Source organism: Lagenorhynchus albirostris, chromosome 3, assembly GCF_949774975.1.
Source record: "Lagenorhynchus albirostris chromosome 3, mLagAlb1.1, whole genome shotgun sequence".
Taxonomy (NCBI): domain Eukaryota; kingdom Metazoa; phylum Chordata; class Mammalia; order Artiodactyla; family Delphinidae; genus Lagenorhynchus; species Lagenorhynchus albirostris.
Window position 1 is genome coordinate 9344095 of NC_083097.1, and position 25915 is coordinate 9370009.

At 44.7% G+C, this 25915-nt stretch overlaps 1 protein-coding gene across 3 annotated transcripts in view; it reads right to left on the reverse strand.

Annotated features, from left to right (window-relative positions):
• The window catches only part of CTNND2 (catenin delta 2), a 437245-nt gene that overhangs the window by 125377 nt on the left and 285953 nt on the right, over positions 1 to 25915 (reverse strand). For all 3 annotated transcript variants that reach the window (XM_060145991.1, XM_060145990.1, XM_060145989.1), the window contains 2 exons: positions 15589 to 15706; positions 9710 to 9895 (listed from right to left, as the gene is read on the reverse strand). In XM_060145991.1, the coding sequence (XP_060001974.1) occupies positions 9710 to 9895; positions 15589 to 15706 (304 nt within the window). The remainder of the gene's footprint in view (positions 1 to 9709; positions 9896 to 15588; positions 15707 to 25915) is intronic.

A 25915-nucleotide genomic window follows, 5' to 3' on the forward strand; every position in this document is an offset into this window, starting at 1 on the left:
GGAAGCCATTTGCTCCTTATATGAAAAGAGAGGTCTGACTTAGGGATAGAAATCAGAAAGTTCAGGGACCTCCCTGGAGGTCCAGTGGACTGTGCGATCGCAGTGCAGGGGGTGTGGGTTTGATCCCTGGTCAGGGAACTAAGATCCCACATGCTGCATGGTACCGTCAAAAAAAAAAAAATCAGAAAGTTCAAAAACCAGAAAGTAAAGATGTCTGTACACTTTACAAAGAGACTGTGTAAATGGATTCTTCAGGGGACGGTAGCTCACGAGATTAATTATTACATTCATAAAAGCCCCTACTGAATGAGAAGAATTAATGAGGGAATTTCAGCTCCTCCCTCTGAAGGAGCTTACAACTACCCCAGTTTCTACTTCCAAGGCACCGGGTTGGGTACCACGGAGATGCTAACAAGACGTTCTCGCCTACATGGAAGAAGGATTTACATTCTGGGAGGAGCGCTGCTAAAATACACAGCTCCTTCTGTCGCATATGTCACAGCCATTCCAGTCTATGTAAAGAAAAGAGCTTTCGCTGCCGTATCTTTGGAACACAAATAGAAAAGGCCTCTTCACCAGCGGAATGCATCTCTAGTGCCTAAATTTCTCTACCAGCGACAGAGAATGACAGTCAGCATGTGTGCAGGCTCACTTTTCTTTTAAAGGGATTTCAGTGACATAAATGGGCCAGAGGTACTGCAAGGGAAAGGGAGTGGATGTGCAGTGACAGGAAAACAGTCTGATTTTAAAATCCCACTCTTGCCTCCCAGCTGAAGTTACACATCACAGAATGCAGGAAGAGAAAATGGCTCTAAAATGGGAAACTGTCAGGGAATGTTCCTTCATGCAGGGTTTGGGTATATTAGGCTGCAGCCAGTGCTAAATACTTTGAAGAGCCACAACCTAAACACAGTCCATCCACTGCTGGCCACTGTTGCTTGATTTGGTCTGAACAGCAGTTACTAATTGATTTTTGCCCTGACCGTGTTTCATCATCACTTTCAGCCAATGCGGGGAGGGAAGGAGGAAAAGGAGGAGGGCAAGGGAATGGAAGTAATGGTTATTAAGAAAAAAAAAACTCCAAGCAACTGTCAAAAGCCAAAAGAGAAATGATTTTTGTGTTGACGCTTGGGAATTTGGAAGGCAAGGGTAGCTCGGGCGTCTGACTTCCCCTGGGAGCTGTTCAGAAGCCGTCGACTACAGGGAGGCTGAACCTATGGAAAGAGAGGACAGAGGTGACGGCCAGTGACTCGTATTCATGTGGTACACGTGTCTCCAGGCTCTCCTTGCAAAAGATACGGGGAATTTTACATTTGAGAGATTAGAAACCTGTCTTAAAGGTGAGATTGGCTATGGTGTTTCCCAAACAAGGCTTCAGAACAAAAGACATTCAGGGACAGACTTGCTGACTCACTTCCGTGCCTGTGTGGGCGCACACCCCTCAGGAGAAGGCGGGAGGGAGGGCGGTGATGCTGTGAGCTCCAGACATTGGCACAAGGCGGCCACTGTGTTGTGACCAAAGAGGAGTGTTATCAAGGCTGGTCTACATCACCGGGCTCGCTCGCCGCTTCCCCAAGTCATCCTGATGGAACCAACTGGAACACTAGTAATGCTCACCTAGAATTCTCTCTGCTCCTAACTTCTCATCCACATCTAGGGAAACCTGGGCTATGACTCACCCTACTACCTGCTTTTTCAAGGGACTCTGTCCCTGACTCGCCAACTTCCTTGAGGTAGTCCTGTAGTCTTACTTGTTTATATCTTTGGTGATACATCCCTCAAAGACAGTCTAATACTGTGGTTTTCAACTGGAGTGATTTTAACACCCAAGGGGATAGTGGGCAATGTCTGGAGACAGTTTTGGTTGTCACAACTAGGGAAAGCGGTGCTATTGATTGGTGTCTACTGGGTAGAAGCCAGTGATGCTGATAAACATCCCACAATGCCCAGGATAGACCTACCACAGGGAATTACCCGGCTCCAAATGTCAACAGTGCCAAGGTTGAGAAACCCAGGTCTAGTCTGTAAGACACAGACTATTGACTGATGGTGTGGAGTACCGAATGGTAAAATGTAAACACAACCTAAATGAGTCATCAAAAATTGAGCGTTAAGTCTGTAAACCCGCTGAAAGTGGAAAAGCAGCATTTCTAGGCGATGGGATAAATTTTATATGAGAGGCGCAGAAGAAGGAGAAGCATCTCACTCATTCACAGGGAGTGGCAAAGGACAGCCACTGCACAGAACTGTGCAGCCGTGATCTTTGTGGGCGCACGCAATTTATTGCTTTGAGGACATGAAATAGCACGTCTTGAGTCACCAAGCTCCTGGCATACGGTGAGGTGACAGCAGGGCGAGACTACACTGCTACCAGTCGTGAGGGATCAGTGGCAGCTGAAATCAGCAGATGGTCAGAAAGAAAATGGTATTAAGTCACAAACGAGAAAGTATGGTTACTAATAAGGAAACGGAAACTGCCTGGAAGAAAGAAAAACCACCTGTGATGTTAGGAAACGAGGACTTAAAAGCATCACGCATGCCACAAAGGGGCAGATCCATCAGGTGATAATAAAGCAAATCAAAACGCACTCACACTGTCTGTCACTACCATCCGGAGTGATTAGGACAAATTTTGGCTATGTCGCCAGAGCCTGAAAAGCATTCTTTGTAAAAGTAAAACTAGATGTTTTACTTTTAAGAATTTATCCCTGAGAAGTGATTAAGGATATAGGCGAGATTTAACTACACGGATGTTGATTGCAGTTTATGTTAGTTAAAATTTGGGAGCAACCTAATCTTCTGATCATCGGGGACTGGTTCATACAACACGGCAGACCCCTACAGTGGAATTCTTGGTAGCCTTTCCATATTCTGGTGTAGATGGCTATTTACTGGCAAGGAGAGAGGTCACGCAGAGCCAAGTGATAAAGTGTCTACAACAGCCGGCAGAGCGAGGCAGGGTGGGTGCAGCGCCCACACCTGTCCTTCCCTTCAGTGGTGTGCCAGTCACCTGGCTGCAGGTAATCGGGGGCTACACTGTCTGCAGAGAATTTGCAAACAGCAAAATGGATGAAAGTTGGTCTTTCTTTTTACCCTGTGCAGACAATTCTAAACCATTTCAAAGATAAAATATCCCTCTTTACTGAGGTAGAGAACTCCTACTGCACCCCCTTAGTGTGCCACTGTACCCCTTTTCCCTTTGGTTAAGAGAATGCCCAAGGTTCGCCTAGGGTCACGGTTGCCCCACAAAAACACTACACATCCCAGTCACCCCTGCAACTCAGGTGCTAATGTGTCCCATCCAGACGGAGAGGGTGTGGGCAACAGTGATGTGTGTGACATTCAGCGGGGGCAGTTCTAGAGGAAAGGGTACTCCCCTCTGTCTTCTTGGCTCCATTTCTGCTCCTGGACTCTGGATACAGAGCCATCTTTGGACCATGAGGAGGAGGGCAGCATCCTAAAGAGGTGAGCATGACAGATCTAAGGAGCCTCCGGAGATTCTGCAGACCAGAGCCGCCAGCAGCGCCGACTTTTACATTAGCGGGAAACACACTTGTCTTCTCTAAGTCACTATGAACTTGGCTGTCTGATGTGGTACGATGTGTCTTAACTCACACTCCAACCAATATCGTATAATTGTATTTTGAAAGGTTAAACAAAGTTATGCATAAATACAGAGAGAAAGAGATCAGAGAGGATTAGAGGCCCAGGTATACATTTCTATTGTGGCTCACACTAGAAGGGAAGATGATGGGGGTGTGTGCATTATTTTCTTCTTGTAGCTTATTGCTATTTTACTCGTATATTGTTTACATATTACGTGTGCATGTATTTATTAATATAAATATTTATAAAATTTTTTGAAGTTATTTAAATATTTTTATAGATATAATATTTTTACTTATAATTAATATATATTTTGTCTCAAGGAGAAACTTATTTAAAATTTAAGTAAGTTTAAAATTCAAATCTGCAATGTACTGATTTAAACTAGCAATAAAATTCATTTTTGTGCTTTGGGACATTGATTGCTGTTTATTCTCAGAGTCTCACTTCTGGGCCAACAGCATCCACAGGACACAGTGGGCTATGCGTGAGTCTCTTGAGGCGGCCCCCAATCCAAAGTCCTGAAACTCCAAGGAAACTTTTCAGGGGATGGGATTTCATGGCATCTAATCCCATTTATGTATGTCACACACTGACATCTTCAGAACTAAGCATCTTTTAGTCTGGTGTGATCAAAGTACTGCTTCTCCAGGGATACTTTGAGATACACGCATCTACACTTGTTGACATGAACTGCAAGTTCTCAGACGATTATCAAGATCTAGAGTGTTCATTAGGTTTGCTGGTGATCGCAGAGTCAGAAGGTAATAAAATGCAGCACTGCCCTGAGAAGCGGAGGAACAGCCTGAACCACAAACGGAAAGAGAAGGGCTATGCAGCGCTCCTGGCTCACAGCAGCCGTGGGAGGCCAAGTGTCCCAAGAAGACAATGGATGAGGCTGGGACCACCGACTGGCAACAACCCCACAGCAAGAGCTAGAGGCCCAGTGGACCACAGCTGGACTGCCATTCAGCACAGCTGGTGCTGGGCCTTGGGCTAGATGTCAAAGATGGAAAGAAGACCCACACAGTCTTGCCCCTCAGAAAATTCTCCCTCTAGGAGATCAACAGCTGTATGTGACTGATAATGTGATGAGCATTGGAGGAGAAGTTTAAATAAAACCATGCAGATGCAGATGAGAGAAGGATTCACTTTAACTTGGGAGAACTCTTGAAAGGGTGAAAGTGATGTTTTACTTGGTTTTAAAGGATGATTCTCCAAGGAGTGGAAGAAGGGAAGGGGAATGCTGGACAGAGGAGCAGCGTGAGCATAAGTGAGGAGATGGCGTGCGGGATGCTGGGCTGGGCTGGGCGGGCTGGCTGGGCTGGGCTGTGCTGTGCTGGGCTGGGCTGTGCTGTGCTGAGTTGGGCTGGGCTGGGCTGGGCTGGGCTGGGCTGTGCTGGGCTGGGCTGGGCTGGGCTGTGCTGGGCTGGGCTGGGCTGGGCTGGGCTGGGCTGTGCTGAGTTGGGCTGTGCTGTGCTGTGCTGTGCTGTGCTGTGCTGGGCTGGGCTGGGCTGGGCTGGGCTGTGCTGTGCTGTGCTGTGCTGGGCTGTGCTGAGCTGGCTGTGCTGGGCTGGGCTGGGCTGGGCTGGGCTGGGTTGGGCTGCACTGGGCTGGGCTGGGCTGGGTTGGGCTGGGCTGGGCTGGGCTGGGCTGGGCTGGGCTGGGCTGGGAAAGCATGCAGGTTAAAGGCCTTGAGCTTCTGTGGAGACATGTCTATAGTCATGGAAGAAATTAAGGGGTCTTAAAGGTTTTACATGGAAGCCCAATACTACTGCTTTTGTGGATAAGATATCATGCTGATATCTTAAGTGAAACTTCCCACAATCTATGCATTTGGCATAGATGCAACAATATGCAAGATGTTGCATATCTATGCAACAACCTAGAAAAGAGATGAAAAAGAGTAATAATACTTCTCTTAAATTGACCCCAGCTCACTAAACAAAGGTTATCAGGAGAGAGAGGAAGTTGATCATATAAAAATGCTGGATCAGAATCACCTTTGAATTCTGATAGGTTTACATCCTCACCCATGTGGATATATAAATACCCCTGTGAACTAAAAAACTCAGAGGTGATTCAAGCAGAAGAGAGATTTTTGAACTCTAGGAGATCTTGCTTGTTTTACTTCTGTTTTTCACTGCGGGTTTCTCTGTACACAGTCAAGTTCACACAGAGTAGGTCTTGAAGGCCCAGGTCTGCTCGGGCCATCAGCCAGCAGTATCCTGTTACCTCTAATCCACGTTTGAGCACCGCTGATCCCCGGACACCATCGCAGGAACCTTGGCCACATGCCAAATCGAAAAACAAACAAAAATGCTTATTTCTACAAAGGGTGGGAAAGCAGCTAAATCAATTTTGTCTACTGCTATTTCCCTGGACCTCAATCTTCGGATTGCCACCCCTGCCCTGCTCTGCCAGGCCGCTGGTACAAAGCCCTGCCAGCAGTGGTGAGGACTGTGCTGGGTGAGATATGCCTCTTGGCACATGGCATGTAGACTGCTTTGGCAGAGGGTCTAATTGAAAAGAGCTACTAGAGAAACCAGTCATTTCTTATAATTCAGCGATAGGCACTGAACACAAAGTCAGAAATTAATGAGTTTGCAACGTCCTTTTGGACCAGAATATGATGCATAGAAGTGTCCAATATAGCCACACACAGGGGCTTACATCTGATGGTTCTGTATCATATATTTTCTTGAATTATCCCTATCATGGATCTAAAAGAAAGTTTGCAAGATTTTTATTATAACTAAATCTGACCTGCAAAGTATAGTATTTTCCAAAGGTACAGAATACCAATGCCCAAGGTGAAAGTCAACGTAAATTTCTGGAATTCAGCAAGTGACAGAGTCAATCACTAAACTAATATTATGATTTTCATCACTTTTGCTTCCTGGTAAAACCTCTGTCTCCTCTGTCCTGGTAAGGATCTGCCGTGGATTAGACAACTTTTCATTTTATCTTATGCCTTTCTCTGAGGCAACTCAAATTTAAGAGAAAAAAGCATATACACTTGCATAAACAAACACTGATGACTTGGTCAGTTAGTTCCTTTTTGAATATTATTTTAAAATAATATTTGAAAAGATTACAATTGTAATGCCCATTGTAGAAAATTTACAAATACATATAAAAAGCATCAGTCACTATCTTCCATCATCTTTGATGTCCTGCACTTTTTCTAAAAAAACATATTTTTGGTACATGCATATATTTTGAATTTGCATATGACACATATTTTACTAAACTGGCCAGGTTTTATCTGCATTGTATCTATATCTATATACTCTTTCTTCATTTCACTTTGTATTATACTATTTCTATAATCACTACCTATGCTTTAAAGAGACTGACTTTATGAGCAGTAGAGATTCCAGGGGATGTATTATATCTGACCATTTTTATAGCTGCAAACCTAACACTCCATCTGTTTACATCCTCATTAAGCTTGATACTGAATTTCCTGGCACTTCAAAATATTTTTATATTATGTAGGAGAACAGTTTGAAAACATTTTTTAAAACTATCATTTGGTTGAAATAACTTTGAAGCTTCTTTAAAGCAACAAAGTTCCATTGTGTTTTAACTTACGGTGGTTTCAGCAAAACTTCCTTAAAGAAATTATTTTTTTCTCCCTTAAAAGAATATTGTAAGAAGAAAAATGGAACAGACTGTACTCATTTTCATTTAGATTTCAGGCAAAAATCGTAAGATTCTACTCATCATTTTAGTGGACTGAACTTAGAAGAGAGCTCACTGATGTCATAAATTATGGTTTGAAGTACAGCGTTCTGAGGTGGAATATCGCTCACCATGAGGTTTCCAAGCCCCTTGGAAGAAGGGCTCTATCTTGGCGTGATGTCCATGAATGTTCTCTTCTGACCCCTGGCTTCTCTGGACCCAATCAACTCCTAATCTCACCTGTCATTTGAAAGACCTCAAGCCACGAGAGCACACCTTGGCAGAGTTGGGAAAAGGGTTCAGTGTCGGGGCAGAATCTTACTAAAGGAGACACCAGGGCCAGGCACAGAAGCTATCAGAAGGGTGTGCTTCAAAATCTAAGCCATAGACTATAGAGAAAACCATGAAATCAGAGTGAATTTAACCTCAGTTTAAAGTTTTTCTTTCTTTCTTTTCTTTCTTCCTCCCTCCCTCTCTCTTTCTCTCTCTCTTTCTTTCATTCTGCCTGCCAAGGCTAATGTCATATTAATGGACTTCCACAAATCTGATTTCCAAAGTTGCCTGGGCCCATCCCAGAGGTTCTGAATCATTAGGTTGTAGGTGAGATTCAGGTGATTTTGATCACAGGGTAGACTGTTAAGCACTATATTCTTGCCCATAGGCTTTTCTTCCTTTCAACTTTATTGAGCTTGCTTTCCAGGGTAAAGCAGTGTAGGGACTGGGCCCCATGGTATACAATACCACAAAAGGAAACCATGAGAAGAACCCATGTACCTTTGTTAGGCCATCTTTAACTTATTTGATATTGAAAAATATTCAGAACCCATAATCGTTTGGCGCCCTTAAGTACCAGGTAGGATAACTGAAGTGTGTGACATCACTTAGTATAATACTTGGCACACGGCAGGTGCTGGCTAACCACTGCATCCCCCCTGGTAGGAGGGTTCTAAGAGGCAGAATTAAGAACCATGGCTCAATACTCCCAAAAGGCTCCTCCAGTTCAGGGGGAGATGGAAGACACAGAGTACTGATCCAGGACAGGAGAAAAAGCAGGGCTGGGGATTTATTTCTCAGAGTGGAAGGTCACCGTCAAAGAGGCAATGAGCCTGTATCTCCTAAATTATAGGCGTGTTTAAGCTGCAACATACAGATCCAGAAGCTGTAGAAAGACCTGGAGCCTCAGGGGCTACAAACAGCTTGAGAACCGTAACCTACAAAAATGCTAACACTGACACATTCAGGTTAAATGTAGGAATTATATTTAAGGACACATTCCCATTAATCCTTACCGTGAATAAAATAGTTCCTTTAACCCTCACTCGGAGTTAAACTTTTCCAAAAATAGTTTAGAAAATAGTGTGCTGTGACCTAAACAGATATTTTTGAAAATTTATTTTGAATTAAAAACCTGGCAAGAGAGCATGTTGGGGATTCTGTCCCACTTTCTCAGTCATCCACTCCTGAGGACAGTCAGATCTTGGGTTTATAGGACCCTCAGCAGCTGGAGATAACAACCATAGTGTCCAGGGCAAGGCTGGAGGTATAACCACAGTGTCGGGGAAGGCTGGGAACATGACCACAGTGTCCGGAGGAGACGGGAAGATCTCAGTAGCAGGGGTTTCTGGCAGCCACAGGACGGGCACTTTTTCTCATTACTCCCTTACCTGGGGGCCTGGTGGGTGAGGGGTTCTACCTCCCAGAGGCTCCCGAGGGGCAGGGCTGGAGGCTGTTCTGTTTTTGCCAGGGCTGAGAATCACAGCCTGTGGGCCTTTACTTCAATGCAGGGCAACCGACAGCTGCTGGAGGAAAGGCCGTTCCATTTTGAAGAGGCCTCTCCAGCCGGACAGCTATCTGGAGTAACCGGAATTGCCCCCCAAGGCCAAGCTTCTGATGGCATTCTGTCGGGAGAGCTGTGAATTATTCCGTTTTCCAACAATAAGTGCAAGATTGCATGTCCAAAAGTTCCCAAATGACCTATACAATATATGTTGGATTTCTGCGCCTCTCTCCACAGCTTCCCTTCTTAGACCACACCTATCCTGTGCAACTGTACCACCTGCAAGGCACCCGCCTGGCCCCCGCAAGGGCCTCAATAAATGTGTGCATCGACACAGAAGAATCAGCGCCTGCATCTGACTCGACTGTGTGAGCTGGAACCTTAGAGCTTGCCCTGGACGCAAGCGGCTCTTTCCCTTTTTGAGATTTCCTATCTTGGCGTGGCTGCAGAACCTGGGGGGAGTCAGGTAATGCTCCACTGTCTCAGCTATGAAATCCCCACGGAAAGCCTGTGCAGACGCCTTAGTGATGTGACCGCGTGTTAGAAACGCAGAGCCCTGCACCTGCAGACACAGACGAAACATGCATGTTGTGATTAGGGCAAGGGAAGATTGCATGCAGCTGCGAGTCCCCACATCACCTGATCTTGAGATTTCTTTTTCTTCTTCTTCTTGCCCCAGCACCCGGAGCTCTCTGCATCTTTGCCATTGGCCTCACCACAGAGCAGCCCGTCCAGCTCATCTGTGCCCAGGTGCTGTCCCTGAGACGTTTCCGCTGCCAGCCGGTACGAAAGGTTCCTTAAAATGCACACACAGTTTTCAACGGTCTGGAGAATCCAAAAAAAAAAAAGGAGGAGGAGTGAATAAAAACTAACCAGCACTCCTCCACCCAGAAAAGCAATCCGTCTTTACACACACATTTTTCTTTGGATGCATGTAGCCGCTGCCCCTAATGGCTCCCTTGACAGCCACAGTGGAAAGAATTTAGGGAAGCTTGGAAAAGTCCTAAGACATTTTCTCACCCCGAAGATACTACTTATCAACAAGAGGTCCTTTTCTAAGCAGCTGCCACTGATTGAAATTCACTTGTGAGCGAGGAAGAACCCACAACTACGAGAGGTCCCAGATGGCGTCCACTTACGGACAATGGCCGCATGGGGACTAGGGCTCTGAACCACCAAGGGCACAGATAACTGGATTTCTGTCAGTTCTGGGAGGGCAACACTAACATTTACCATCTACCAGGGCACTTTCTGGGGGTGAAACAGGGCAAGAGGTGCAAACCAGGGTGGTCCCAGGCAAGCCGGGTTCTGTGTTCACCGGGGGGCATCAGTGTTTCCATGCTGATTTTCCTAGCAGGGGCGTTAAACAGTGGTTAAGGACATGCATAGAGCTGGATACCTGTAGTGGTCTCTGACCACTGGCTGTGTGAGTTGGACAGTGCACCCAATATCTCCGTGACCATAACCTCCTCTGTAAGACGGCCATGATAGTGGCCACGTTTTAGGCTGCTGCGTGGAATACGGGAATTAGAGTATTCACATGTGATAGGCAGAATAAAGCTCTCTGCCCCAAAGATGTCGACATCTTAGTCTCTGAAACCTGCGAATATGTTAGGTTATGTGGTGGAGGGAATTAAGGTTGCTAATCAGTTGGGGAGATTACCCTGGATTATCCAGGGGGCAGGCATGGAATTCTGAGGGTCCCATAAGCAAAAGAGGGAGGCAGAAAAGTTAGAGTGAAACCCCGTGAGAAGGACATGACCTGCTATTGCTGGCTTTAGAGATGCAGGAAGGGGCCATGAGACAAGGAATGTGGGCGACCTTGAGAAGCTGTAAAGACAAGGAAACAGATGCCTCCCTCGAGCCTCCAGAAGGAATGCAGCCCTGTTGACACGTTGATTTTAGCCTCCAAAGACCCATTTTGGACTCCTGATGTCTAAGATGGTAAGACAATAAGTTTATGTTTTTAAGCTGCCATGTTTGTTATAGCAGCAACAGGAAACTAACCCGGTATGTAGGTACTGAGAAGAGTTCCTGGCACACAGCAAGTGCTGTACAAGGATCTATATCATTAACAATGGTGGAGATGGTACTGCTGGGAGGTCCAGAGCTTGTGACCTAGATCTAATGGGTCCATGATGGAGTCCTGGCTCTGCCATTTAATGAGCTGTGTGACCTTGGCCGAAGTGTGAAATCTCCCTGTGCTCCTACTTCCTCCCAAACTCCCCACTGCCAAATTGGAGACTAGGTCTCAACATACGGATTTTGGGGGAACCAAACGTTCAGACCAGCGCATCAACCTTTAGACCTTTGTCCTGGATTTGAGGAACCGAGGGAAGAGGAAAAAAAATACCAAAGTTTTACCAAGGACAAGATAATGATGGAGAATAAATTGAACGGAGATACGTTTTATTTTATTTTTTAAGTTTAAATTTTTTTATTGAAGTCTAGTTGATTTACAATGTCACGTCAGTTTCAGGCATACAAAATCTGAAAAAGAAGAGCTAAGTTGTCTTTTTAAAAGCATGCCAACTTGGCCATCATTTTTCAGGCACCAACTGTGGGACAGCCACCATTCAAGGCAGGGAAGATCGTTCCATTTTACAGATGAGGTCTGAAGCTTTCAGTAACTTATACCAGATGGCACCCCTTTTTCTAGTCCTAGGTGGGGACTGGAAGGGTGGCGAGAGCTGCCAGGGTCCAGATCCTGCACTGTTCCCACCTATGACTGGAATCTGGTAAAAGGCACTGTGTATGTTTGACATGACTACTGTGGGCAGGAAAACCAGTTGTCAGGGTATATTTTGGGACCTTTGCCATTGCAAGCGTTGCTTGTCCGCTTCTCAAGGTTTCATGGGCTGCTAATCCCACAGGCTTTGAGTCAACTTGATCTTCTATTTCAAGCATCCTCTCAGCATCGAAAAAGGAACCGGCATGAAAGCAGGTAAACACAGGACAATACATGAAAGGGAGAAAAGTCTCTCCCTGAAAAGAAAATGTTATGGCATAAGTCAGAATGATTTTTAAATCAGCTCAAACTGATTTTTCTTACATCAAAGACTTGGGAGAATAAACTCCTTTCTCATCCTGCTGTTCATCTTCCCTGGGGCACCTCCATGCCTCTGTTTAACAAATGACCACTGGGGAATACATCCGCCGTTTTGATAAATGTTTTATAATCTACCTGTGGCTGAGGGATGATTTTGAGAGAAGCTGGATGGTGGGGAGACGAAGGAGAGACAGAGAGGGGATGGGGAGGGCGGAAGGGAGACAGAGGAAGTGGTAGAGAGGGAAGGATGGGGGTGGCCCCAGGGGTTGAACTTATCTCTCCTTAAGCTTGGTTTGGGAGGGTTACCAAGTCAAGAGCTTTTCTCTGCAGGGGCAGGAAAAAAAGAAAAAAAAGAAGACTGCCACCGCCCTCCTTGGGGACACCAGCAGAAGGTGGGTGGCAGCTGGTTGTTTTGGTTTCCATATCCATTGCCGTCAACAGAGCTTTCAGTAGTTCCTCTTGGTCACCAGGGTCATTTTGACTCCTTATTTTCTATTAGAAAGGGCTAATTTGGAAGCTGTCTGTAGAACGCTCCACCATATGTTACCCTTTCAACAAACTGTTCCAGTTACCAGGAGCTGAGCTGAGAGAGTGCGTGGAATCCAGGCTCTTGCACTCATTAACTTCACTGGCCTCAAAGACAGCGTGCACACATTTTTCCCTCCTCTAACTTGTCACTGAGAAAGCTCAGAAGTGGCCAAGCAGAAGGCCGAGTGGAAAGTGATGGGACAATAATAATACGTTAAAACTCAATAGCACATGCTGGCCAGCAGAGCACTGCTGAGTAGTTTATCACATTTGATCCTTTCAACAGCTATAAGGATCCTCCTTGTCTCAAAGCTGAGGTCACCCGGGTCCTGTCCTTGGTCATCGGGAGGACGAGATGGCACGTTTTCCAGCACGCTCCCGGGGCCAAGCTCAGTGTTCTTGCTGCTCAATCAGGAATATCTGAGTCTTCTGTTTTTTCTTCTTTTAATTTTTATTTTCTATTGGAGCATCATTGATTTACAACGTTGTGTTAGTTTCAGGTGTACAGCAAAGCGATTCAGTTATACAGATACGTGTATCTATTCTTTCTCCAATTCTTTTCCCATTTAGTTTATTACAGAATATTGAGCAGAGTTCCTTGTGCTGTACAGTAGGTCCTTGTTGATTACTTAGTTTAAATATAGTGGTGTGCACATCAATCCCAAACTCCCAATTTATCCCCTCTCCCTCCCATCTTTCCCCTTTGGTAACCATAAGTTTGTTTTCTAAGTCTCTAAGTCTGTTTGTAAATAAGTTCATTTGTGTCATATTTTTTAGAGTCTGCATATAAGCGGTATCAGATATTTGTCTTTGTCTGACTCACTTCACTTAGTATGAGCATCTCTAGGTCCATCCATGTTGCGCAAATGGCATGATTTCAAGGAATATCTGAGTTTTCTGACTCCAGCCCTAAGTGGTCCTCAGTTTTTCAGTTTCCTCTTTTGGGGGAAATGTGGGCGGACATTAACAAGGAGAATCTCCAAGGTCTCCCGAGACACTGAGGAGTCTGGTCCTCTGACACATCAGAAGAAAGATTTGCGTGCCTCACAGCACTCTGATTTTGGACCATGCTCCTGAAGGCTGCCTTACCCAGTGGTGGGCACTGGACCAAGACAAGAGGCTGTTGACTCTTATTTTATTCTCAACTCCAAGGCCCAGACACTATTAAAGCTTGCTTGGTATCCATAGGCTTAGCATCCCCTGTGTTAGTCTTTACCACTCTGAATATTAAGATCCTTAGCACTGCAGCTTCTGTGAATTATGAATTACCTTCAGTAGCTCTTTTCAAAATTCCTCTATTGTGTTAACAGGTATCTGTAAATACTCAAGACATCTTGACTGGTTGCTTCTTCAGGGACTTAATTTTCCTGTCAATGATATTAAAAGGTCTAAAATGGCTGTTAAGGGCATTTACAAGAGAGGTTGATTAAATCTTTTCTATCATATTTCACTTTTGAAATTGATGTCATATACGGTAAATGAATGTATGCAAATGTAACTGAGTGGCAGTGATAAAATGACAGACAGTGTCATAACTGGAGTCAGCTGGTACTCAAAGAGCTAGAGTCCCAGAAAATATCATGGGTCCTAAACTTTAGGGAGTAGGGCTCAGGCATCAGGAATTTTCTAGCTTTTCTAGTAATTTAGTTTTCTAGTTTTTTTAGTAATTTTCTAAATTTTTCAGTCACTCTAATGTGTAGAGAAGCACCGTGGCAAATCACCCCCATGCCAATGAGTAACTAAATGGATGAAATCACTCTTATTTGTTCTTTATCTGACCTTACAACTAAGTTACATTATATCGTATTCCCGACTAGTGTCCATTTCAAAGCTGTATCTACTAGGGCGGTTCTCAATCCAAGATGCACATCGAATCACCTGATGAACTTTCAGAGGAATAGAAATCGGAGACGAGAGTTGGACACTCAGATTCACTCAGGGGGCTGTAATGGGGTCTAGGCACATGCATTTATTAAATGTTCCAAATGCAATTCCGTAGAAGAGTTGGTATTAAAAACCATGGGATTGAGGCTTTGGTTCAGAACCAGGGCCAATTTTTGGCTCCCTATGCTATATCCGGCAATATCTGGAGCCATTTTTGTTTGTCACAACTGGGCTGCGGGAAGGATGCTACTGGCATCTAGTGGGTGGAGACCAGGGGTGCCGCTCACCATCCTACAGTGCACAGGGCAGCCCCCAGCAAAGAACTGGACCCAAATGTCAGCAGAGTGGCTCTGGAGAAGGTCTTATTAAGGTATCACATGTATTAAGGTCTTATTAAGGTATCACATTCATCACATGTATTACTTGAAAGCATCAGTAAAGTCTGTGTTGATACCAGGATATTATGAAATGACAAATTTTTTTATTGAAAACGAACCAAAACTCATCAAAAGACAAGTGAAGACAAAACAAAATAGCTCGGCGCTGGTGAAGCCCATCCAATTCTATTTTGGTTTGCGAACTAAAGCACTGAATGGACGCTGATGATGGATGCTTTGACAGGCTCGTTTATGTAGCATTTTGACGGCATTTATTTAGACTTCATCAGGCATTCCTTGCATGGCATTGGACAAAATTAAGTTGTTCAAGAGCTATCGTGTAAGAATATAGGATTATTCAACTCTCAGGTAGTTTTAATATTTCTTTTTCTTTTGCCAATGGATTTTAGAAAATAAAGCTAGAAGATTGTGGGCAACCTGGTATGTGAGAGTTTATACACTCATCTGGAACACCTGTAGTTACAATAACTTAATCTAAAATTTTATTCACTACTAATCAAGAATTAAGTGTCTAGTTCTAGGCTAGGATTAAACGTCGATATAGATCTCAGAGTGAAAGTAGTAAACATCGCATTAACTCTCCATCCTTGTTAGCCACTGTTTGGTCCCCTGGGCATCCTTCTTCTCTAAGATGCTTCACCTATGCAAATTCAACAAACCTTGCTATCGATCTCGCTGCTCCCCAGCGCAGACTGAATCACGTAGAGCAGCGCATCCGTGAGCCCATCACATTCCCGCATCCTCCTGCGGGCCTCCTCTCCAGCTGAACTAACATTCCTGCAAAGCAAAAGGATGTGTCAGCGCCCTTCACGGTGGTCACCTCCTCTCATAGTTTTAATCAAAACACTTTCCTTGCCTTTTCAGGTTTACCAAGAATATAATTTAATCGGAGGGGACGGCCTCCACAAAAGCATCCTGGAATTAGGTGAGTCACAGATATCTGCAAGGAAACTCTCTAAATGGAGAATGCAGAATTCCAAACACGTGATCCGTGAGAGTCCTGTGACTGCTAAGAAGGGAGACTTGGGCCAAGTCTTCAAGGTCTGCTTCATTTACAATCGACCAGGGAATCAGAAGCTCTTTGATTCAAAGGATTCTTCTTCTTTGAGAAGTTTGAAATACTTTTCAAACACAAAGCTTTTCAACTTACTGAAGTATTTTAGAGATCTAATTTCACCTGCTTCAAAAAGATACCTACCTTGGCCCTGCCAGAGGTAAACTTCTAGAAATTTATTCTAAGAACACAGAGATTTCTGTGAAAATTTAGTCATTGGGATGTCTATGGTACCTTTTATGGGTAGGAGTTGCCCAAACTCCTTCCTACAATGGCACAGCCTGAGCTAAAGCCAACAGAAGGGGCCCCTTGTAATGAAATGCACGGCTGGGAGACAGAGAGAGCTTCCAGAAGGTATAAAAGACATGAGACAATCTAGTCAAAGGTGAATCTTTTGGGTGCTTTTAGTTATTCCACCTGAGAGGGTGTTCTGGTCTTCCTCTCCAACCGTGATTAAGGATTCAGTTCCAGCAGAGAACTTTTGCAGTAACTGAATGAGAGACAGCACAGGCTATTAGAGGGATGCTGGAGGAGATGAGTTAATGAAAGGTACAAAGGGCCTGAAAAAATTTAGAAACAGTGGGGAAGGGTGATGGAAAGAGAGAATGATCTAGGTAGGGCAATGGTTCTCAAGCTATGGCTATTATCAGAATCACCTGGAGGGCATGTTCATGGAGATAGCTGGGCCTCACCTTGAGATCACTGGTGGAATCCGGTAATTTGCATACTTGGTGATGCTCACACTGAAGACCTCAACTAAAGTAGCTCTAACTCTACTTCTAGGGGGAGGGTTTGGTTGGGGAGGGTAGTGTTCTTCAGTGACTGCTGGGGCCAGCCATGGGGCAGATTCCAAGAACCTGTGGCCTTAGAGCACACAGGAGTAGCTGAACAGAATGAATCTTCAAACTCATGCTGTAATTGACACAAGTGTTCTCATTTCATTTTTCCAACATCTTTCCCTGTTATACTTCATTCTGTTTTACAGATAAGAGAACTGAGGCTCAGACAGGCTGTCCAAGGCTACACAGGTAGTAAGCGGAGAAGCTAGAACAGACCCAGGTCTGTGAAGGCCAGGAAAGCAAAGGCTTCAGGCTTGGTGTACAATATGGACTATACCTTTTAGGAATTAAATCAAAATAAAATAGGCTCAATGCTAAAATGCTACTGAACATAAATGTTTCCTTTAATATTTAAGAAGTTCTGCAGACATGTTTAAAGACGATCTATCAGTGTTTTAATGTAACACTGGGAAAGGTTATTCAATTCACATTAGTATTTTTGGCATTTGCTGATCTTAAAATATAAACAAAACTCCTCAGTTCCTTAGATAACGTAATTGAGCAAATACTGGCAGCATTTTTATGGAAAGTGTTATAGAATCTGTCTTGGGGTGGCCAACCCTCGTTCTGACAGCATCTCTGGGAGGGAGGAAAGAAATCTTTTTGCAAAAGAAAAAGTGGTGAGAGGCACTCTGGTATTATTATTAGAAGGATGGTCTTTGTAAAAGAGCATTTTTAGAGCATTTCTCCTTGAAATGATTTTCACCAGGTCGAGCTTTGACACTGTTAGCGTACTAGGTTTGTCAAAAATTCCAATCATTACAGCATTCAAAAAGAAAAAAATTCCAATCAAACCTCTTTGGTCTGAAGAACACTGGGTGCAACGTATGACTGTCAGTCTTAAATCCTGCCTCTTTGTGCTTTGATGAGCTCATGTTTCCAAAGACAGAAGAATGGAATTTGGACTTGAAAGAACTGTAGGGATAGCTCATGTGCACCTTAGTCTTGAATATCCTCTAGCCTTTCCCCTTATCCACGAATGCTCAGTCTTTCCTTTGAGTGGCTTCACGATGGGGGCAGGCTGCCTCCTGATTCACAAATAAACATCCTCATGATCAGTCCTATTTTCACTGGTAGTCAATGAATGGGCAGCGGCAACCGATGGGAAAGATCAGGAATTAACAACTTTGTCAACGTTACATGTTTTCAATATTAATTTGAGCATTTTCTTACTCTGCTTTGTTCTCATCTAGTCTCCTCCACAATTAAAAAAATTATTAACTGCCTACTATATTAAAATATGTAAGATATTACATATTAAAATGTGTAAGATACTGAGAAATGAGAAAGACTAATATTATAAGTTAAGGTCCCAGTAGGGAAGAGGAAGTAATTAGGACACACACACATAAACACCACCCCTCACAATGATACAGAGGGGACAGTGCAGTTACCATAGTGTCTGCAGGTAGGATGAGGCTCCATATGTATTTTTAAGTGAACTGAGGTGTGAACACGTCTCTCTTTCAATGAGTAACTGTGTCCTTCAAGCCTTTGGGGTTGGGTTTCCGCTTTTTATCAACTATTCCCGAACAAGTGAAACATATCACAAGATTACCTTTGGTTGTTCACTCTGGGGGAGAGGAGGTTTCCTTTCCTTGCTTCCCCCCCCGTCCCAACACAAAATTTACTATACTTGTGCGTTTCACTGTTTAAAAATAAAAATCCCAATAGCCTTATGTGTTGGTCACTGAACAGTTAGTTGTAATTATGGTCCCAGGTAGGTATCTGATAAAGAGCCCATGTCCAACCTACAAAGTTCCTCCTTCCTGTTGTACTTAAATCATCTTCTGCTCATCTGGAGGGAGGTGATTTCCATGTCTGGCTAGAAACTGGTGCAGCAAAATTCTATGCATAAACGTAACACTGAAACAAAGACTTGTAATTATTTTGTAAAGAGCACAATGATGCTATAATATCTACTCCTTAGAAATAATCTCTATAATCTTGATTGAACTGCCAGTTGCTATGTCATTTCTGCTTAAAGTAGATTCTATAATCTTTTTATCTAATAGATGAAAAATAAACACGAATTATTATATCTTACAATTAAAAGATATAAAATCTCTTACAGTCTCTCTTATTCGAAGGTAACTAGCTAAACTGCTCTGTTTTCCCTATCTTCAGTGCTGTTTCACATCTCATTACTCAGAGACTTCCTCACTCACTACGCTCATTTAAAAAAAAAAATCAATATACAGTGCTCATAGGATCCACAGTGGAACTTACACAGAAGACTTTGGTTTGCATGATGCCACTTCAGATGGTCAGGATAGGGGGGATCAAATCACACAGAAAACCAAGGGATGAGATTTTGAGTAATCAAGCTACTTGTAATTAATCTCTCCCTTCTCCGTACTCCCTTAGCTCTTTGAATCTCCATTATTGATCACCCTTGATTTTGAATTGGAACTATTTAGGCTGTGACCTTATCGCTGCCTTGGGGCCTTCAGGAGGGTATTTGTACACCCAGCATGCAGCTGAGTGCCCGACACGTCCAAGGTGCTCACTGCCAGGTGGCTGTTACACGCGCATTCAGCTCTTCCATGGGATTGGAGTTCACATGTAGTCCATGACTGATGGACCTCTGTGCTCCACGTTCATTGGGTAAGTATCAGATGTCTGTCACACCATCAGTGCAGCCTTCTCACCTTGTGGCTTGTGCTCTGCCCCTACGACCCCCATCCTGGATTATTCAGGGCTGTCTCAATTTGCAAAGAAAGATAAAGCAGTTGCAAAGTGTATAATTTGGGGGACGAAACTTGTTCAGTTTGAAGTTTCTTACGCGTGTTAATAATATTGATCATCCACACCGTGTGCCGAACGATGTGCACAGTTTCGCCACCTGAAGCCAACCAGGCTGTCCCAGTGTCACACCCACCTCACCCTCCGGCTTGTAGGAAGAGTTTTCTAGTTTAAGATTAGTTTGTCTTGCTGTGCTCTCTGTTACCTCCTCTCTTCTCCACCCCACCTGATCCTTGGGCCTTTATAATCTGGCCTCTATAGGGGGTCGTCTCATACCTGGCCCACCCCCAGCCCCTGGAGTCCTGGGTTCCAGCCCTGCTAAAACTCCGTACCATCCTTCCCTACAGCCGTGCACAACTCTATGCTGCTGCTCATTGGGCAACTTTGTCTCATTTCCTAATTTATAATCAGCAGAGCCCAGATGCTGGGTCTCTGCAGGATCTGGGCTGGGTTCCTGAGACTACATACAGGTGTCAAGAGTGGGATGGGGCTGCCAGAGGGCTCTAGAGAGCGGAGCAGAGATCGTTTCAAGAAACACAGGTAGTCTAGAGGTAAAGCTGAAATATGAAGCCACACACTGAGTAGGGCCTTGATGCCAACCCATCAGGACAGGCAGGGGGAGAGGCAGAATCCACCACAGATGACAGCACAGAGGAGACCTGATGTTCAAGCTGGTCCCTCCATGATGTGGAGGAGGGATGGGATGCCTCCTCTTTCTGGTTGTCTGTTCCTTGGTCCCCAGTGCATAGCACTGATGAGGAACTCAGTGAGTGACTGCTGAATGAAATGATGCACGATTGTTTTCAGGTCTGTCCCCTTCTAGACCAGAAGTACTCTGCCAGGGTAATTTTGCCACCAGGAAACATTTACTGATGTCTGGGCACCAAAGGACATTTTGGTTGTCCCAAATGTGGAGGGAGGGGGTGTTGCTAAGAACTTCCGATCAAAATCAGCAGTGCCGTGGTTGTGAGCAGGACACTGCTCCCAAACCTGGGTTCCAGGAATCAAGTGTATTTGTCTCCTTGGGGAAACAGCAGCTATGCCTCGTTCTCTCCTACAAAAGGCCTTGGGAGAACTTGTCTCTGGGTTCCAAAATCACCGACCAGAAACCCCCAATCTTTTCCTCTCTGGGAAAGCTGAGTGTGCAGGGCCTGGGAGGAAGGGGTCCTCTGCGCGGCCAGCTGGGTCAACACAGCAAGAGCCACCCAGCCAGATTCTCTCACTCCAGGTGCGACAGTTATGGGGTCCTTGGTGTTGCATGAGCCCTGCCACGTCTGTCCTTCCCCCTCTCTCTTCACTCAGAGGAGCTGTGCCCCAGAAACCACTAGGGCTCATCCTTTTGATTTGTAGCTTCTCTGTAGAAAGGGAGCAGCTTGTTTCCCTCTTATCACTCCGTAACCTCAATGAAGATGGATGCCCTTGTGTACCTGGTATGGGGCTACCTAGGGGCGAAGGCACATAAATGCCTTCTCTTGGTCTCCTCATCCGGAACGAGCCTACAGGGATGGTTTGACATCACTGCCTCACAGGGACACACAGCCAGGTGCTCAGGGCCTGGGCAGAGTCCCAGAGATAAATGTCTACTGCTTCAGCTGCTTCTCCCTCAGAGCCTCCCACCCAGGGGTGAGTGAGACCCCATGTGGACCACTGGGGCACCATGGGGGGTGTGTTGTACCACAAGCACTCAGAGAGGGTGGGGAAGCATGGAAGGTTTCACACCGCCCTGACAACCTCATTTTCTTAACTTTGATCACAGATCTGTAAACAATCTCAAACTAATGTAAACTCATTAAAACAACGGGGGAAATGTATCAGTAAAAGTAAACATCCACACTTTCCTTCTCCTCTGTCCAAGGACATTACTGTGACCATGTGGTGTTTATCATTCAAGATTGTTTTCTATTCATACAAATCAAACACGTAGGAATGTTCTGGCTTTTTGCCACAGTGATTGCTCAGTCATTGTGCCTGTGTCCTTCAAAAGCGTATCGTTGTCTATTTTTTAAAATTATTATCCTATTAATAGACATCCAAGTGATTTTAAACTTTTTAGTGTAGTAAGTAACGTTAAGCTGAAATTTGGAGGAGTTGTGAGTTTTGCCAGATGGACCCTGCGGAACCATTTTAGGAAGAAAGGGTAGCAGAGATAAATCAGTTCAAACCAACAAAACGACCCACCCTGATTGGCACCTACTGTGCTCCACACCCAGTGCCAAGTCTTGGGATAAAGAGGAAAACACCCGGCCGTTGACCTTAGGAGTTCACAGTCCAGGAAAGTAAGCAGAGGTACATTGGATGGGCCTGAATCTGATATCATCAGCATGAAACTAGCAGTATGAAGAATTTGGGAACCAATCCCCCTTGGAAGTGATGTCCAGGCACTTCCAGTGAAATCTAGATGTTCCTAGAAAGCGAACACAGGATGACATGGATGGAAGTTTTACGACTCACCTTTATTTAAGGTGTAATTGAAATCTTTGCTTAAGTTATAGTTCTGTAAACTTGGACATCAACTGTTTTCTTTAACATTTGTGGCATCAAGTCATGGGTTGGGACTTAAGAAGGAAGAACACAGAGTACACTACATGCGTTCTTAGTAAGAAAGCATTTCATGAAAATTTAGTGGAAAGTACCTTCAAATTTAAAGGGTACACGTGGACTTAGGGGCAGTTTTAGGTGAACAGCCTGTGGAAATACCAACCAAGCACAGCCATGCAGAGGTGGGGTCTCTGGGTCACTCTCGGCGTGAACGGAGGACAGGACCTGGCAGTGAGAGGTGGCATTCCGTGGCAAATATCAATCTGGTACATAGCTGATACATTTTTACTAAGCCTGGCATCCTAAGCCAGCTCCTTGTATCTACTAAAACCACGGCGGGCTCGTGGTTCACCAGCGTAACCTTGTTGATACTCTTACCAAACCACATAACCTGTGCTAAGTCCTCCTTGACATCTAGCTGCTGGCAGCCCAGGTGGGTTGCTCTGAGTGCCAGGCAGTGCATCACCAGACCTTCTCCTCCTGCCTGGTGTAGCTCAGCAGGAACACACAGGTGAACATTTATGACATCTGGGTTCCCCCCACCTGCCTGGTGAATTCAAGTCATTCCAGAAGCATTTCCAGTGTTGCCTTTTTCTGACATCCTACCCAGAGAGCAGAGCCAAGGATGACAGAGGATAAGTCCCTGGCTTTGAAACCTTGCAGTTGGGATTTGCTGGGCTGGGTTTCCAAGTTGCTTTGGACCAGCACTCCATTTTATTTTCCATGTCTCCCTTTCTGGAACTGGAATGTCTATAACTATTATCCTGTGCCTGTCCCAGCACTGTATGTCGAGGGCAGATAACCTGTTTCTTTAGAATCATAGGGTCACAGGTGAAGAGAAATTGTTCCCCAGCAGCTGTACATCATGGGTTACTCATCTACGTTGGATTTAGATGATTCTGATTATGGACTTTTGAGCTGAAGAGATTTAGGACTTTGAGTTGACGCTGTAATTGGGATGAGATCTTGGGATGAGATGAAAATACGTGGGGTGGATGTGGATCTTTGGGGGCCAGAGGGTGCACTGTGGTGGACAAACAATGGCCCCCCAAGATGTCTATGTCCTAATCCCTGGAAACTGAATGGATTACCTTACATGGAAAAAGGGACTTTGAGAATGGAATTAAGGTTATGGACTTTAAAATAGGGAGGCTGTCCTGGATGATCCCTGTGGGCCCAATTTAATCACATGGGCCTTAAAAGCAGAGAACATTCTCTGGCTGGAGTCAGAGAGATGCAGCAGAAGGGAAGTCAGAGAGATCCCAGCATGAAGTTTCAACTTCCTGTTGCTGGTTCTGACGTATGGGGGCCACACGCAAAGATGAGAGAGACAGGCGGCTGGCTTCCAGCTGACAGCCGGAAAGGAAACAGAGACATCAGTCTTATAGACACAAGGAACTGGGTTCTGGCCACAACCTGAAGGAGCTTGGAAGCAGATTCTCCCAAGAGCCACTAGAAAGGAACACAACCCTGCCCATACCTTGATTTTAAGTTGGTGAGACTGGAGTCAGACTTCCAATCCACAGAAACAAACTGTAGGATAATAAATTTGTGTTGTTCTAAGTCACTAAGTTCATAGTAATTTGTTACAGCAGCAATAGGAAACAAATACACAGCATTTAGCTTTTACTCAAGGGTAAGTGGAGTTCTTCTCAACACCATCCCTAAATGTTTCATACTCCATCCTTTCCCTGGAAAACTGCTTATCTGCAATGGGCTCATGCAAGTTTTAAGATATTTCCAGATGATCAAATAACTGTATTGATTTGACCAAGACCCAAATACCTCATATATAAGACAATAAAAATTCTTCCTAATGGGGTGAGGTGCTGCCCTCGACTGTGCAAGGTCAGGAGATAGTCTATGTAACTCAGAGCATACTAAGGCCCTCTGCACAGGAAATACTGATGTGATATGACGATGCACCATAAAGTATGCTGCTTTTCTTTTCCCCATCTCTGATCTGATTAACCACAAGAGCGCCACCAGGTCAGTGGGTATCAGCTTGCTCTCCTGCTTAGCTGAAATCCTTCACTTCTGCCAGTCCTCTTTCTGGCAGAAGAGTTGCCTGAAAACCTCAGTCTTCACGGCTTCGAGGGAACAGAAAGTACAGCAGCTGGTACTCTACACTGCGTGGGAAACAAGTGTGTGGATTGTAAGGGAGAGAAATGAGGCAGCTTCCCAGCTCTGACTGAGTGAAGTCTGTAGTGTGGCCTCCTTGCTTTAAGTGAATTCCCAGAACATCATCTGAAATGCTAACCCTAAGTACCAAATGGTAGGAACAGCATTAGGAATAGCCCCACCTCCACAAATTTTATTGGGTACAAATAATGGGAGGTTGAATTTACTTGAAAAGCTCTTGATTTCTGTCTCTGCGTATGTGTTTTTAAAGCTGGTACTTCATTATAGTCAAGTCAGAACAATTTCCAGGGAAATCAATTTCCCTTTCTCTTCTTTCTTTTTCTTAAGATTAGCACAGTCTTGCTGCTTAGATTCCTGCTATGCACCTTCCTGTCTTCTCCCAAGGAAGGCAATTTCTTTATAAATCAGGACAGTGATAGCTCAGTAATTGCTTTGCTGAGCTGCAGAGACAGAATGCTTCAGTGGCCTAAAGGACAACTACGTACCGAGCCAGCAGTAAACCCCACTGCCATGCTGTCCTCAGAGCGAAGGCCCCCTGTTGACACTGCCACCTCCATTCAGGAATGTAAACCAGCAGAGACAGACGGAGGAGCCCCTCTGACATTGACTGTTCAATGCTGTCCCTTTTGAGGACCACCTAGATGCGTGCCTTCTGAAGTCAGCCACGCATCCCACACACTGTTCCGGAGATGCCCAGAGCAGAACCAGAAACACCCGCGTTAACAGACACCCTATTGCTGTCAAGTACTACCTAGGGTTTCAGCTCCATGATTCCAATTAAAATTGATGGATGCCACAGAGTTAAGTGCTCTATGAAATGTCTGCTCAAAGTTTCCTGTTGGGCTAAATTACAAGGAAATTGTAGGGGAAAAAGGGTGAATGCTGTGTGGCTAAAACCGTTACCTGTGAACCTAATTGTACCCATGTTTTTTTTGTGCTCTGTGAACACCCACAATTGTTTTCTAGCCTGTAGTTACTGGACCACATCGTGAGCTTGGAGCAGTGCCACGTGGCCCAATTGATGCCCACCTGCCCTGTTTTCCGCTAACTCCTGAAATATTTCACTCAGGTACATCTGTGGTGGGCTCTTCTTTCTGGAGCGCAGACTCAGAGTCAGGATGCAACTCTCATTGGAAGCCCCCAGATCCCACCTCCGTCCTGGCACCTCGGCATCCCGTCAAGTCTATGTACCACCATCACCACCGCAATGAGCATTTCCATAGAACAAAACCATTTGCCAGCCCTGGCCCGATTACAAATGCCACAACAGCAAAAAGAAAATGTCATGGGTCAAAACGCAAAGGAAGTTCAAACATGAATTAAAAACAGTGTTTTCTTCTTTTTCTGCTAAACCAGTGATCAACTAGATCGAGTTAACACAAATCACAAAACCTGAGTTTTAAAGCACATATAATAAATAAATAAGCTAGGAAACTGTGAAATAGAAATGAGGTATTCACTTCACCAAGCAGACAGCTTCCAGGAAAATGAGCATCGTGGCTAAATAAATAATGAGTAAAGCTGAGGCCATCCAATTCCGGGTATTTTGAGTCCTCCATCTTCTAAGAAGTAGGAGAACAAAGCTGACTGACAAGGGATTATAGGTAATTGGCGACTTGCCTTTTAAATGTCAGACTGTGGGTCTGAACACTTTCAAGATTTGGCATT